The sequence below is a fragment of the Colias philodice genome, chromosome 19, assembly GCF_061535455.1.
Source record: "Colias philodice isolate Cphi_HAF_F1 chromosome 19, ilColPhil1 Martin Lab GWU primary, whole genome shotgun sequence".
Taxonomy (NCBI): domain Eukaryota; kingdom Metazoa; phylum Arthropoda; class Insecta; order Lepidoptera; family Pieridae; genus Colias; species Colias philodice.
This window is the reverse complement of record NC_143104.1, coordinates 3636764-3653831: the sequence shown is the minus strand read 5'-3', so window position 1 is coordinate 3653831 and position 17068 is coordinate 3636764. Positions and strand designations below refer to the sequence as shown.

At 33.4% G+C, this 17068-nt stretch overlaps 1 protein-coding gene, 1 long non-coding RNA gene and 2 other non-coding genes across 4 annotated transcripts; 1 reads left to right on the top strand and 3 right to left on the bottom strand.

Moving 5' to 3' along the window:
- Positions 1-1402: 1402 nt before the first annotated feature.
- Positions 1403-2508, bottom strand: LOC149479884 (uncharacterized). Its single transcript, XR_016317145.1, has 3 exons — positions 2038-2508; positions 1850-1929; positions 1403-1774 (listed from the first exon to the last, which is right to left on the bottom strand). It is a non-coding gene; the product is annotated as an uncharacterized LOC149479884 (long non-coding RNA).
- Positions 2509-4880: 2372 nt separating this feature from the next.
- On the bottom strand, positions 4881-15904 carry LOC149479881 (uncharacterized). The gene is made up of 3 exons (XM_089707586.1): positions 15820-15904; positions 13536-13636; positions 4881-6172 (listed from the first exon to the last, which is right to left on the bottom strand). Exons 2-3 carry the CDS (start codon positions 13620-13622, stop codon positions 5003-5005), a joined length of 1257 nt encoding a protein of 418 aa, XP_089563712.1. The 5' UTR covers positions 13623-13636; positions 15820-15904; the 3' UTR covers positions 4881-5002.
- LOC149479883 (5S ribosomal RNA) lies at positions 6882-7000 on the bottom strand. Its single transcript, XR_016317178.1, has one exon. It is a non-coding gene; the product is annotated as a 5S ribosomal RNA (ribosomal RNA).
- On the top strand, positions 9742-9860 carry LOC149479882 (5S ribosomal RNA). Its single transcript, XR_016317177.1, has one exon. It is a non-coding gene; the product is annotated as a 5S ribosomal RNA (ribosomal RNA).
- Positions 15905-17068: the final 1164 nt, after the last annotated feature.

The window sequence follows — 17068 nt, the reverse complement described above, 5'->3', positions numbered from 1 at the left end:
TAAAGAATCCATTGAAATTAATATCCATTATGATAGAATAATGTAAAAAATAAAGATCAATAAACTACCTTAACAGAAGAAGTAATTAATACACATCACAATATTGCTGTTTCGGTAATTGAATATATCTCCGGTGTGACAACCCTAGTGGCACCCCTTTCGGGACTCATATCTGTAACAACAAAGAGGCAATTCGCCAAATTGTTATTGACATGTTAATAGTTTTAATGTCGTATGTCGCACTGCGGGTATCGCATGACAAATAACTTGATAGCTATTGGGTGTTGCTTATTAACTTAAGATATTCGACGTAAATATTATGTACTAGCTTCCACCCGCGGCTTTGCCCGCGTGGTGTTTTGATAAAAGGTAGCCTATATTCTTTCTGAGGATCTAAATATTGTCTGTGCCAAATTTCATCAAAAACTTAAATAATGATCTACCTTATCAGTTTCACACGTAAGTAAACTCTTTCTTTCTTGTAGAGTGAAGAAAAACTTTTAAAGAAGTTTGCAGCTGTACCAACTAAGTTTAGAGCATTTTAGATAAAATTATAATGATTAAAGGGATCTCTTAAACAGGTTATTATTAAGACGATACACAAAAAAAAATCTACTGCTTGGCGGGCGGAGTCTAATAGCTCGCTATCGCGAACGCGGGTGTGCGCGAAGTCATTCTTGCAAACTCGCCGCGCTGCCGCTGGCCGACTCGGGACAAACATGTATGGAGTCGTCATACAGTTATAATATTGTTATACATTTATTTAATTGTTGATTTATTGGTTTTATTTTCTTGTTTATAAACAAATAATCTTCTTTTTAACAACTACTTAGACATTATTAATAATTAATAATTATTATTATTTCGTAATGTATATGTAGTGTTAATTTGTATATTTTTTTGTTAGTTGTTACTTAATCACGTCAAGACTACATTACCAATTTTGATAAAACATAGCTAATTGCCTGGATTTACACATATCCGAACTGAACACTTCTGTGGGATAAAACAGGATTCACGATATAACCTAATTCCACGCAGGCAAAGCCGCGGTCGGAATGATATTTTTTTAAATAAAAAAATTGTTTTAAAAAAGACACAAAATATATTGACGCATGTATTTATTTTTTGCACTCTATTATAATTGTAATTATTCATTACAAATAATCAAAATAAAATAGCCAGAACAAAGTTAGGCCCTGGTAGGGTAGGTAGGCAGGTACAGCAATGTGAGACGAACACTGGCTTACATTTTATACCAATAATAATGTATTATAAACATTAAATTAAGTTTACAACAAAAATACATCTTATTAGCTAATGTGAAAACGAATCAACCAATCATCCCACAACAATGAAATGTGCACACAAATATTCATCCAAATCGGTTCATGTGATTAGGAGGAGTGACTGCAGCGCCATCTTCCGGGCCCAATTGTGTTTCCATATCACCCAGGAACTCAATTTAATATACTTACACAAAATTTTTCGAAATGAAAACTCACATTACTATGTAAATATGAATATAAACCTGTTTTAATACTAAGCAATTTCCCGCACAGGTGTAGTAAGTATAAATGAAATAAATATCAACATCAAATTCTTTATACAACATACTTATCTACCACCTACTAAGAAATGTAATTCTTGAAATTTTATCGTATTTTTTTTAAATATAATACTACTCCAATGAGCTCCTGTTCCATATTACATCCACCATACTTCCACTAAGTTCACCATGATTTTTAATTTCTTTGCACTTTGTTGTTTTTTGCTAAAAATGGAATCATGCGATAAAAAAAAGTAGAGCGTTGATAACATACATTTTTGACTGAATAAAGGTACTTACGAAGGAGTGGGTTCACATTGTGAACAATCAGTGGGTTTATTTTCATTCTGGATTCCGGATTTTTGAAAAGATTATCTATGCTATAAATGAAAAAATCTTACACATTCGTTATGTACTTAAAACAGGGGTACATATCAAACATTGTCTATAATACAATTATCATCAAATTTAAAATAAAACCAACTTACATCATTAATTTGTTCCAATTGTAAGCATTCTTTTTCCTCCAACCTTTATGTTTCTTCTTCTTATTTTCTTTATTGTCCCCATTTGTCTCATTTTGTCTTATTGTGTTGTCACCCTTTTTTACGATTGCGCGAGCGACACAAGTTCCCCGTGTGACGGCCGTAGCGGGAATGACTCGTGCAGCGATCGGGGTAGGAAGGTACAGGGCGGCTCTCGCTATATTGGCTGGTCGCGCGCTAATTTCAAGTATTTCTTGTTTATTTCAAAACCATCGCATATTTCAAAATTCTAACACGGTAGACGTATAGGTTGTATATTTTATAGTTAATATCCAAAAAGTCGTAACTTTACGTTTGTTATTTTGAAGATGCCAGAGATTAAAAAAAAATAACAATGAGAACTTTGTATTTTTTTTCTATCGAGAAAATATCATGGAATCATGTTTCTAAAACGGTAGACGTATTGTGTTACTATTGAACTTTCTTGTCAAGAATTTTCATCACGACAACTTTAATAATATAAAAATTACGAAGGTTTAAAAAGGGCCGTAAATGTTAGAAAAATTAATTCATCACCTTAATTGTATTCATGTACAGTACAGGTAATTAATCTTTATATTAGATTAATTAAGGTAAATACTTTCATTTACCTTGTTATAAACTTGATATAAAAAAGAAAAAGTATAAAAATGCAACTAATTTTGAAATTTAATCATATCTACGCTCGTAAGTTCGTAACATATTTTATTATTAAGTGTTAAGTATTTATTCAAGGGACTATATTTTTACAATAACAGATACCACGAAGTAACCCTTTATCAAATAACCTTCCCAATTAACTAAACAGTTTTGGCCAGTATTAGATTTGGAGTTAACGTACCGTTAGCATTTAAAGCACCTTACTAATACTGCTCTATAAAACTCTACGTGTAATAAATACGCAAAATATAATGAATAATTCTAATATAATAGGTTGTGTTGTCTTCCAATATGAAAGAATACGGACATTTATACAACCCTAAACTACGTGTCATCAAATCATTATGATTTTACGATATCCTTCCTAAAAATTATTAGTATATTAGACAGAATTAAAAAAGAAAGCTACCATTTTGCCATTGTTAAATATATCAAAATATGAGATAATACCTAACCAAATGAAACATTACCAATTCTAGAATCTAAGAATTTGTTTATCAATCGTCGTTGCTGTCGGTACCGTCTAGCTAGTAAGACGGTCGCGTAATGAATTTAGCCCCAAGACACAGCCTCTGTTTGCTAAATTATGTAATGCGGTACTTGCCCGCGGGTACTTCTGTCAACCCTTTCGTGTAGCGTATGATTTTATTATGAGGAGATATCTAGCCAATTATTCATTATGATAATCCTGTCTGTGATAGTTCTAATATTTGGGTAATGTTTCAAGACGGTTGGATTGTAGAATTGTAGCTTTTCAGCTATTTGAATTTGGTTTGTATAAGACTAGATTTCGTTGATTCGTATGATTCATTTGTCAGTTACAGATTTCGTTGCAATATTCGCCAAATTTAAAATGTATCTCTAATTATCTCTATTCATCTATCTATCCTATAAAGGTACTACTCGCAAAGAAAAAAAGGAAATCAAAAATTGTTGAAGTTGAAGTGAAAGAGTACTTAATTTTCATCTGATAATTAATTTGAACACTTTCAGTTGATACATCGTCACATCCTCCTTCTTGTTTTGAATAAATTGCAATTGAAATATTTTGTAAGTTACAAATACATTTAAATAAAACACAAAATGAATTTGATTACACACATTAGATGCATGTATAAAAATGGCCTCACGCGTTTTACTCAGTATACTCATTCGTACATCAAACTTAATTACAGAATAAGTATTTATTCTTTCAATAACATCAGTGCAGCACTTAAAACTAACAGACAAACATTAATATAATCCCCCACTAGACCCCAAGACTTGTCTAATTGCATGTAATTTATCGCGGTCGCATTAATCCGGGAACGCTTCTGGCCCTAACGTTTAAAAAGCAGAAAAAAGCACCAAATCTATTCCTTTGATTACAAGCTGTCATGTCGTAGGATTTTTTCTAAGCCAGCTATTGTAATTAGTCAAGTTGGTTTTGAAGACGCTTTGCGGGCTTATTCTGAGAGCTTTCGGTGTCTGTGATACGATTTTGAATTTTCAATTTCATAGGCTGTTTTAATGAAGAGGATTAATATTAAGTAGAGCAAAATTAAATAGGAATAGAATTGCCTTTAGGGACGACATAATTTTTTAATAGAACAATGATTAAACTTTAATAAAACAATGAAACAAGTAATGTTTTAACAATAATCCGGTCAATCTAAACAATAAAATATATTAAATACTATTTTCAAGTTCAAAATAAATTAAGTATGTTATGCATTGACCGGATCAAATAAATTGCGTTATGAGAAAATTTCGGCTTTTGGTGTTAATACTTTCATAGTTTTCGGACATCAAAATTATTCTTGGTACATAATAAATTATACAGGATTTCCCTCGAGCACAACCAGAATAAGCCCCCATATTCAAGTGTTGAACATTCATTTTGTTAAATGCGCAACGTAATTGGCCCCCACCTCGCGATGTTGCCAGCCACAAAATTTATTGCTTAATTACCTCAAGAAAACGCGTCGCTGCTCGTACATCCCGACAGATGTTTTTTATTCACCCGGAAAAACAAAACGGTCCAAGAATGACATTAATTAATTCTTAATGAAATTCATCTTCACCCTCCCGTATTTTAATTTAAACGCTCGATTTATTACTTGTACAATTTGTCGCGAACTCTTCTCTCAGAATAATTAAAACAACCATTCCTTATTACATTTATTTGGGATAAATTACTTGTAGCCAGCTGTTAACTGGGCTTAAATTGACAACGATTAGTACAGTAAAATGAAATGATTCCGATCTAATCCGTGTTATTGTTGTGTAGTTAATATTTCCTTTGATACGAATCCTCTCTTGCTCCATGGAATAAGGGGTCGTCAAATCTAAGGTAGCTGTTGTCTGACCTCATGGAATCCTTGAAGGCTTTGTGAGTAAGTTGATCATTATAGGAGTCACCAGTATCATGGTATTGATGGCTGTTAATATTATTTCTATTTGCATTTATGCTAGAGTTCACTTTATATTTATCTTCCTTTTGTGGTAAAACAGGAGTGGGAGTGACCTTTTCGTCAACTTTTTTATCTTTAGTCGCCGTACCCGCTCCCGCTAAATCCCTGTAACCAAATCTGCGATCGTCCTTTCTCAGCGGCGCGTAGGGATATCTATTTCTAAATCTATAGTCGTATCGACCGGTCCTCGCGTTGTAATCGTCGTCGAAACGTCTGTACGGGTCCACCGAGTACCGGTATCTCAGATCGACGCTCGGCGGCGTGCGAACCACTTCAGGTAAATGCGCATAATAAATTATCCTTTTAGGTTTTCTCGGTATGTAATTGTCATACGTGTCGTCGTATCTATCGGCCCGCGGGCTGTACCCTGAATAATACGGCTTTCTATCGTATAAATCATAGTACGGGTCTCGCCTGTATAAATCGTCAGAAGCGTAATATCGATCATTGTAATATGGCCGCCTGTTGTCTTCCGGGTAATAAACGGCCTGCCTGGGATACACCGGCTTGTACTGGGCGCTGTCTTCGTCCGGCCGGACGAACTCGGTCCTTAAATTATCGGTGCGTGTTGCTCTTTGAATGGACTCTTTATCATTTCTTGATTCGGAAGCTTCTAACGCTTTATTTTGTGTAACGAAGTTGACGCGGGGCATGCGAGAGCTGATGACGTCACCGGATGGTTTGGGCGGGGTGAGGACGTCTCTTTGAACGTCATTTTGGTTTGGAAATGGAAGCTTGACCCAATTCTCGTTAGATGCTCTTGCGCCTCGTCCTGTTGGCTTGTCAGTGATGGTTTCTGTTGTCTGGTAGAACAACGGTTCTGGCGAATTGTTGGTGATGGATATCTTGGTGGTAGGATCTTCTGGCGGTGAAGGACCCGGCAGCCACGGTTGTTGATTTACATCTCTTCTGCTCTCAGCGCGGATGTTGTAGTATTTTTCCTCCTCAATAACATCTCGGCGACCTCTGACTGTATCTTCATTGATCTGAAATTAATAATTTTTACATGTTCAAAGGCATATTTATCTCAGTTTTATATAGGGTGATTGGTAATTCGACGTGATCCTTCAAAGGGGTTATACTAGAGGTCATTTGCAACAAATTAAGTCCAGTTAACCAGGGGTCAAAAATGGATGGTTATTGAGCTATGACGGTTTTTTGATCAAAATTTTAATTACGTCGTTAATCTTTTTATTTCGATCCCATGCAAAAGTAGGTAACATTTGTACCTTTTTCGAAAGCTTATGAAACAAGGAATTTACGTCTTTAATTTCTACATCAAGTTTACTACATTTTTTCAAGTAATAATCAACTAGGTACTTATGGAAAATTTACTACAAAAATAAGTTTTATTCCACCTTAAGACCCTTTTATTTTTAAGGTGATGCAAGTTTTGGGCAAGATTTTTTAAGTGATCGCTCATTCTTCGGTTAACAGTGTAGTAGTTTTATCATAATTAATTATTTTTGGTAAAAAGGCAGAAAATTTCTTAAAAATCAAAAAACCGTCATAGCTCAATAACCATCCATTTTTGACCCCTGGTTAACTGGACTTAATATTTTGTTGCAAATGACCTCTAGTATAACCCCTTTGAAGGATCACGTCGAATACCCAGTCACCCTGTATAATGGTAGACACTAGACAGGATTTAAAAATAAATTAATAGAAAAAAAGTAATATAATAAAGCAGCAAAAAGCCAACATCACGCGGTGTTCCCAGGCGGTCACCCATCCAAGTACTGACCGCGCCCGACGTTGCTTAACTTCGGTGATCGGACGAGAACCGGTGTATTCAACGTGGTATGGACGTTGGCGACAGATACATCAAACAAACTCAAACTCAAACAAACAAACAAACTCAAACATTCATTTATTCAATTAGACTACTATTTAGTAGCACTTTCGAATCGTCATTACATAGTATTTTAACATTTACCACCGATTCGGAAAGCAGTATCTATGGAGAAGAATCGGCAAGAAACTCCATAGTTGCTCTTTTAAATAATGTCAATAAATTTACATAATATGTAACTTAAATCTACCTAACTACATAATATGCCAAAGAACTGTCCTGTGGTTTTTACGCGACAACCCTCCATGGGTCTTTATCGTCCATATATTCCTGAATACTGTAGTACGCTCTCTGAACTAGTACATTTTTTATGTAAGTTTTAAATTTAGTACTACTAAACTCTTTAATATTATGAGGAATTCTATTGTATAAGCGTATACCTTGACCCATAAATGAATTTTTAACTTTAGCTAATCGGAAAAATGGCATTTCAATTCTATTCTTGTTCCTTGTGCCATAATCGTGTCTATCTCCTACTCTTGTGTGTAAGTCAGAGCTTTTGTGTACATGCAAAATATTATTAAATATATACTGTGATGGTACAGTAAGGATACCAGTATTCTTAAAATGATCTCTTAGTGAGTCCCGAGCACGTAAATTATATATAGAGCGAATGGCTCTTTTCTGTAAGATAAATATAGTTTCTATATCTGCAGCCCTGCCCCACAGTAGAATTCCATAGGACATAATGCTATGAAAGTAGCTGAAATAAACCAATCTAGCTGTATCTTCATCGGTGAGATGCCTTATTTTCCGGACTGCATATGCAGCTGAACTGAGCTTACCTGCAGCGGTGTTGACATGGGCTCCCCACTGTAGTTTCTCGTCCAATGTTAACCCTAGAAATACAGTAGACTCAGTAGGATGCAATACCTCCCCGTTCAAGGTAATATCTCTGTTCAACTTTTTTACATTAGGAAGTAAAAATTCAACACAAGTGGTTTTTTTGGCATTTAATAATAAATTATTGGCAGTAAACCATTCAGATATGTGTAAAAGAGCACTGTTCACTTCGTCAACATTTGGGTCATGCCTATCCACATTAAAAATTAATGAGGTATCATCTGCAAACAGAACTATTTCACACCTATCCTGCAAATAATAGGGAAGATCATTGATATATACCAAGAACAAGAAGGGACCTAAAATTGACCCCTGTGGAACACCAATGTTAATTGACGCACCGCTAGAACGTTCTCCATTAACAACTACAGTCTGTATCCTATCATGCAGGTATGACGCTATGAGGTTCTGGGCTTTTCCTTTAATTCCATAGTGATTAAGTTTACGTAACAAAGTACAATGTTCAACGCAGTCAAATGCCTTGGAGAGGTCACAAAATATCCCTAGAGCATTTTTTGAGTTTTCCCATGCCTTATATATATGTGTTAGAAGTGCAACTCCAGCATCTGTGGTTGAGCGCCCCTTTGTGAAACCAAACTGTTTGGTGTGCAGTAAATTATTATTTGCAAAATGACTACTCAATTGGTTTAATATTAACTTCTCGAATACCTTACTTAATGTTGGTAAAATAGAGATAGGTCTATAATTGTTACAGTCTTCTTGATCGCCCTTCTTAAATAAAGGTATAACTTTACTAAGCTTTAGTAAATTAGGAAATGTACCATAGTCACAACACTTATTAAATATGGAAGCTAAATTTTTCGCAATATTTTCTATTATATTATTAACTAAATTTACGGACATTCCCCAAAGATCACAAGTATTTTTAAGATTAAGCGTCTTAAAGGCAGTAACAATATCATTAGCAGTTACGTGTCGTAATTCAAATAATGTACTGCACTCCGCAACATGGTCCCTCAAAAAGGTCTCTGCGAGTGCTGAAGACGAATTTAAACTATTAGTAATAGTAGCAGGGACACTACTGAAGAATTCTTCAAAAGCAAGCGCAACATCAGCACTTTTGTCAATAACCCTGTCATTATTTACAAGTTTTATGGTATTACTTGATTTGCTTTTACCCATTTCACCATTAATAATTGACCAAACTGTTTTAACTTTATTATCAGAGTCGCGTATTTTTTCTTTGATATACAAACGCTTTGCAGTGAAACAAACTTTTTTAAAAATTTTTGAGTAATTTCTAACATAACTAAGAAAAGATGGGTCTTTATTATATTGCTTCATACCATATAATTCATAAAGAATGTTCCTGCACCTATGTATACTAGCTGTCGCCCATTTACTAAATGGTAAATCCTTGGTAATATTTAAAGATTTAACTTTAAATATTTTTTCAAATTCTTTATGTACTAAATTAAAAAGATTTTTAAACATTTCACAAGGACTATTAGGATAGGATTGATCATTTAGTACGGGCAGGTTTTTATTAATATTATTCCTAAATTTATTAATGCCTTTTTTAGTTATAGGCCTAACATTAATCCTTTTAAATGTAGGTATGCAATCCCATTCAAAAACTACTTTCTGGCCACAGTGATCCGAAGTCAATGTATTGAGAATATTTTTCTCTAAACAGATGCAAAATGACAAAATGACAGTTTTCCATTCTCAATTTAAACTGAACGATTATGTACGTGTAAAATATCATAATAAAAAATTATGTATAATTAGGACTTTAACTGCCGCTGTATAATTAGCGGCTTGCTTAGCACCAAGATTTTATTGTGAACAGTTTAGTTAAAATCAAAGATTAACTACTGCTTTTTTAATACATCTATTGCCAACGTCCATACCACGTTGAATACACCGGTTCTCGTCCGATCACCGAAGTTAAGCAACGTCGGGCGCGGTCAGTACTTGGATGGGTGACCGCCTGGGAACACCGCGTGATGTTGGCTTTTTGTTGCTATGTTTTTGTTTTTCATTTTATATAGAAAATATACCGTCAAATGTGGCTACTTGACCTTTACTTGGCAACTTGACCACACCTTCCGTTTAACAACAAAATATCAAATTTTGTAGAATTGAAAGCAAATTGACCTAACGTATCGATGTTGGTAGGTTTTTAAAATATTAATTGGCAACATATTTTAATTTTAAAGCGGTAACGCTGTTGGTTCTCGCAATATAACGTATCGAAGTGTGACTGTGACTAAGGATCTTTTGCCGGTGTCAGTATTATTATGTTTGTAGAGCTTAAACTGCACATCTCAGGTGAGTACAGTTTTGATATGTTGTGTAATAAACCCTAGAGATTGATTTTACAGTGGGAACTATCCAATTTTAGGCTCATCTGTCGAAATATTTGCCTGGGCATTGATGCCTCAGGTTAGGTCAAGTTGCCATCGACCGCTGCGTGGCAACTTGACCGACGCCTAGGGTTGACACAAAAAATAACGTGACTGCATTTTTTCCTTTTTTTTATCTGTTTCGAGTTTTGCATAGTAAAATCAATAAATTTGCTGCAAATTTCGGACAATCCAGATACTTATACTCTCTTTGATGACAACGATTTAGCATATTTCTAATGAAAAATAAATGTTTCCTTACCTATTAATAAATACCTATAAGTATTAAGTAATATACATATACATATGTATTAAATTTAGTTTAATAAATAAATAGTTCATTAAAATTTGTGTGTTATTTGTGACAACCCTATCCGACATGTAATGCTTTGTATGAAATCATTACAAATCCCGTGGCAACTTGACCAAGTAGCCAGAGCCTAACAGTTTATTGTAAAGCTTCGGGCTGCAATATTTAAAAAGTCAAAGACTTAAAAAGTAATAGCAACTTAGCCTAAAACAAGAATGTTAAGGTGATGAATTAATTTTTCTAACATTTACGGCCCTTTTTAAACCTTCGTAATTTTTATATTATTAAAGTTGTCGTGATGAAAATTCTTGACAAGAAAGTTCAATAGTAACACAATACGTCTACCGTTTTAGAAACATGATTCCATGATATTTTCCCGATAGAAAAAAAATACAAAGTTCTCATTGTTATTTTTTTTTAATCTCTGGCATCTTCAAAATAACAAACGTAAAGTTACGACTTTTTGGATATTAACTATAAAATATACAACCTATACGTCTACCGATTTAGAATTTTGAAATATGCGATGGTTTTGAAATAAACAAGAAATACTTGAAATTAGCGCGCGACCAGCCAATATAGCGAGAGCCGCCCTGTACCTTCCTACCCCGATCGCTGCACGAGTCATTCCCGCTACGGCCGTCACACGGGGAACTTGTGTCGCTCGCGCAATCGTAAAAAAGGGTGACAACACAATAAGACAAATGGGGACAATAAAGAAAATAAGAAGAAGAAACATAAAGGTTGGAGGAAAAAGAATGTTTACAATTGGAACAAATTAATGAAGTAAGTTGGTTTTATTTTAAATTTGATGATAATTGTATTATAGACGATGTTTGATATGTACCCCTGTTTTAAGTACATAACGAATGTGTAAGGTTTTTTCATTTATAGCATAAATAATCTTTTCAGAAATCCGGAATCCAGAAGGAAAATAAACCCACTGATTGTTCACAATGTGAACCCACTCCTTCGTAAGTACCTTTATTCAGTCAAAAATGTATGTTATCAACGCTCTACTGGTTTTATCGCATGATTCCATTTTTAACAAAAAGCAACAAAGTGCAAAGAAATAAAAAATCATGGTGAACTTAGTGGAAGTATGGCGGATGTAATATGGAACAGGAGCTCATTGGAGTAGTATTATATTTAAAAAAATACGAAAAAATTTCAAGAATTACATTTCTTAGTAGGTGGTAGATAAGTGTGCTGTATAAATAATTTGATGTTGATATTTATTTCATTTATACTTACTACACCTGTGCGGGAAATTGCTTAGTACTAAAACAGGTTTATATTCATATTTACATAGTAATGTGAGTTTTCATTTCGAAAAATTTTGTGTAAGTATATTAAATTGAGTTCCTGGGTGATCTGGAAACACAATTGGGCCCGGAAGATGGCGCTGCAGTCACTCCTCCTAATCACATGAACCGATTTGGATGAATATTTGTGTGCACATTTCATTGTTGTGGGATGATTGGTTGATTCGTTTTCACATTAGCTAATAAGATGTATTTTTGTTGTAAACTTAATTTAATGTTTATAATACATTATTATTGGTATAAAATGTAAGCCAGTGTTCGTCTCACATTGCTGTACCTGCCTACCTACCCTACCAGGGCCTAACTTTGTTCTGGCTATTTTATTTTGATTATTTGTAATGAATAATTACAATTATAATAGAGTGCAAAAAATAAATACATGCGTCAATATATTTTGTGTCTTTTTTAAAACAATTTTTTTATTTAAAAAAATATCATTCCGACCGCGGCTTTGCCTGCGTGGAATTAGGTTATATCGTGAATCCTGTTTTATCCCACAGAAGTGTTCAGTTCGGATATGTGTAAATCCAGGCAATTAGCTATGTTTTATCAAAATTGGTAATGTAGTCTTGACGTGATTAAGTAACAACTAACAAAAAAATATACAAATTAACATCCAAAGTTTCGCATCAGTTTTACTGTATTAGCGATATCTTCCACTCTTGACTTTGACTGAGAAGAATTAGGGTTTATAACTTCTTTCAGAAATAGTACCTTTCATTTCTGGGCATGATGTAATATCTACGTCAGCATCAAATTCTATCTAAATCAATTCAGTAGTCCGCATTATTGAGTACCATTTCATTTTTTCAGAGTAACAATATTTTTTGTTATTTTAAAGATTATTTATAACCTGTATTATTTTGTAATAAAGTAAACATTACCAAATAATAATAATTATTAATAATGTCTAAGTAGTTGTTAAAAAGAAGATTATTTGTTTATAAGCAAGAAAATAAAACCAATGAATCAACAATTAAATAAATGTATAACAATATTATAACTGTATGACGACTCCATACATGTTTGTCCCGAGTCGGCCAGCGGCAGCGCGGCGAGTTTGCAAGAATGACTTCGCGCACACCCGCGTTCGCGATAGCGAGCTATTAGACTCCGCCCGCCAGGCAGTGGATTTTTTTTTGTGTATCGTCTTAAGCATCAACCTATGAAAACTGATGTGCAAGGTCAAGATACCACATCAGTGTCAACTTGACCTGTATTACGTTTATTTGTAAATAATGTCAGATTCAATATATTTTAAAGAAATACCTAGTAAAAGTGAATGATGAAATCATTCATGACATGAACAAATCATAAAATGTTAATAAAAGTTTAACATAAATAAGTTAGCTAAGAAAAAGTAAAAAAATGTGGTCAAGTAGCCACATTTGACCGGTACTAAGTACTTTATTTATTTTTTCATATTGTAGGTATGAATAATGAATATGCATAACTAGCTTGATCCCACCTCTTCTTATAGTGGTATCTGTTAGAAATAGTATAAATCGACACTAATAACCCCTAAAGTCTATATCATAATTCATACAAATTAAAATTATCGAAAATTCATAGCTACATCCATACTTACATTCTTAGTTCTTACAATAATTCGCGCTATTATAATTAATTTATAAATTAAATAATGTTTACCGGGTCCACAGTGTGATCAGCTTGCTGTATATCAAACGACAGCACGACATGCAATATCACTGATGCCAATAATATCGTTCTCTTCATTTTGTCGCACAAAACTGAAAATTAAAGAAAACATGTTAAAATTTTTAAAACATGTGGAGAAGTGCTTTGCGAAGTTAAAAATTACGAGGTCCTCATTTCTAGGTATAATTTTTACGCAGTCTATGCATATTTTGAAATTTCTAAATAATTTTATATCGGCCAACAAGCAAACGAAATTTTTCTCTTTGTAATGTATTGATTTTGATGTATTGATTTTATTTGTTAACTTCGCTTAATTTTGAAGACACCTTTATACTAATTATAAATAACCATATTCTGACGATTCACCAATATTTTTCGTAGTTCTAATTTAAATGCACTAAAAATATTTAAATGAGTAAAAAAAATTCATGTCGTAAAATAGAAATGAGGGACGGATGTGTTGAAATAAAACGGAAGCGTGGACACGTTCCGTTGACCATGAAGTCTGTCTAAATTATTTTATTTGCACAAATCAAACCAACTAGTGACCTTTGCTTGGTTTATGTATTGTTATAGAAATTGTAGTTACTGAGGTATGATTTTATACCTACTCATAAAATATTTAAAATGTTGGAAATAAAAATATACCCAAAGGTAAAAAAAAGGCCGACTGATTTGTGCGTTAAATATTGTAAAGTAATTTTATAACTTTATACTGACTACCTACGTTTATACTTTCACTATATTTTAGGACAACTTGAAGCACATCCTTTAAAAATAAATATCTTGTTCGATTCTAGTCGACGTCGTAGTCATCGATTCAACAAACTTTATTACAAGTGTCGTAAAATACCTATTAAAGTTTTATAGAAAACGCAATTATTACCAACTCGTTATTATTACACGAAAATTTTATAATATAAAGAGCAGCAAACCATTTAATATTTAGCAATGCTGACTGTATGCAACTCCCTGACTGCTACAGGATAACTGCAGATAATAAATAACGGTATCTATAACCAAATACCCGAATCAATTTTCCCACACTCCAAAATCCCATAGAAGTAACTAGTTACGCCCCATATCGCCTGAACTACTATCAGTTCATTCATGAAATCTATTCACAAATCACAACCGTTATCGTTAAAATCCATTGTTAAAACTAGACGAAGGCGATTGACCCAGTTCATAGACCTATTGAAAGTTTATTTAACTGCACTCAATGCAAATGACTAATATTGATATCAATTGATAACTATTGCCCAATTTTATTGTTGTTTTTAGACACATGTATTCCCTTTTCATGTGAACTTACAACTACAACTAACAACATCATCCATTCGACATCATCATCCACAATTATGAATTATCTCTTCATGGCAAAATAATCCCTACCTATTAGTAGGGATTATTTTGCCATGAAGAGATGTATATTTTTCTATGTATATTTTTATGCGAAAGTAAGTCTGTCTGTCTGTCTCTTCAAGCCTAAACCACTGAACCGATTTGAATGAATATTGCAATTTGAGAGAGGACATTGGATAGGTTTTACCCCGGAAATAACATCGGAACGGGAACTATGTGGGATTTCCTTTAACTACGCGGACGACGCCGCGGGCGGAAAACTCGTAGATAATAATTAATTGATAAAACAAATGATCTAATTGCAATTAATAAGTGGTAGGATAGGTAAATTTAATGTCTTTTCAACCGCGACTATTTTAAAATCTCTGTGTTGCGTATCTGATTTTTATTCCTTAGTGACTTTATGTATTACAAACATTGAGATATTATTACTACGTATGGAGAAGACACATGATCTCTACAAATACTAACTTCTTTATAATCTCAACAATAAGAACTTTGATGCTTTGAAAACTTAGAAGTTATAGAAAATATAAATTTCAAATAAGTGGAACCAGTAACTTACTTACAATAACATAGTATTTGGTATTTTCATAAAATTTTCCTTTTGTATTATTAATGCCTGTCTAGTTTTTGTTTGTCTTCACCAGTTCCACTTATTCATCTATTTATTATGTGTCGAAGGGATTTATCAATTTAAAATTTCAAAACTAACGTGTTTATTTACAAGGTACGTTTTACTGAAATTACTGAAGTTAAACTGTCACGAATATCTGAACCATGGCATATCTATGAACACATTGATAGGCATATTTTAGATATTTTTTGATAATTAACTGGAAATGTCTGAAATATCCCTATTAGTGAAAATAACAAAAACTAAATATAATTATAACAAAATTAGGCTTACCAGCACATAATCCAGAGTCAGGCAGCTCGCAGGGCCTGCACAGCAATGTGGTAAGCGAGTGGTCGAGCGGTGGACGACCATCGGTCACGCATCATGAGCGTTTTGTTCGCAAACAATATGGGTTTGGCTCCATTATTCGGTTATTTTTTTTTGGTATTTTATTTGGAAATGTATTTTTTGACAACTGATAAAAAAATCATGTATTTCAATACATGATTTTTTATCAGAGAATCTCGTAAGTGCGAAGTGTGCATAGTAAGGTTCAGGTAACCTACCTACCAACTTCTGTTTTTGCTATGCATCAAATTCAATGAGTTGCCTGACCCTTCGGACTTGAACATGAGCTTGTAAATGAACATAGATAGACATTTAGATAGACTTAAATATTTTGTATTTGCAAAATTATCAGTAGGTAACTAGGTACCTAATTTTATAGTATATTAATAATTATGAATATTAATTTCGCTATACACCTCGATTTTCACTCAGAAGATAAGAGATAGGAAATAACTCTATCTAGCTAGCCTAAAATCATTCTATAATACATACTTGCATAGTATTAAAATAAAATCTAAACTATCAACAATGGAAACTAACTATCTAACGGTGTCCACGTTTTCAAATTCATAGCCAAACAATGGAAAAGCGCTCCCGTGTCACCTTATCTCGATCGATTCACGCAGCGTGCTCACTGCTACTTCCCTAATATCATCTTTTATGTAATATTTTAATTATGAACTGGTATTATAATGATGAAATTTATTATTGCATTTGTCCAAATTTATTGCAATGTCAGAATATTTGCATTTATATTTCCCAAAACTTTCAGCCTACGAATTATTTTTATAAGAAGCTTGCAATTGTACTGAACAAATAATCTATACTAATATTATAAAGCTGAAGAGTTTGTTTGTTTGAACGCGCTAATCTCAGGAACTACTGGTCCGATTTGAAAAATTCTTTCGGTGTTAGATAGCTCATTTATCGAGGAAGGCTATAGGCTATATAACATCACGCTAAGACCAACAGGAGTGGAACCACGCGAGTGAAACCGCAGGGCGCAGCTAGTAGGTAATATATCTCCAATCATTAAAACTTCCTCCGGGAATAATATTGGAATATTTAATATCTGCATAATATTACAAATAAAGATTTCATGGATTTTTGGTAGCTGACGATTTAACGTGAATGTGGTATTAAAAAAATATGACACGATATATTTACTAGTTGTCATAGGTATCACTATATA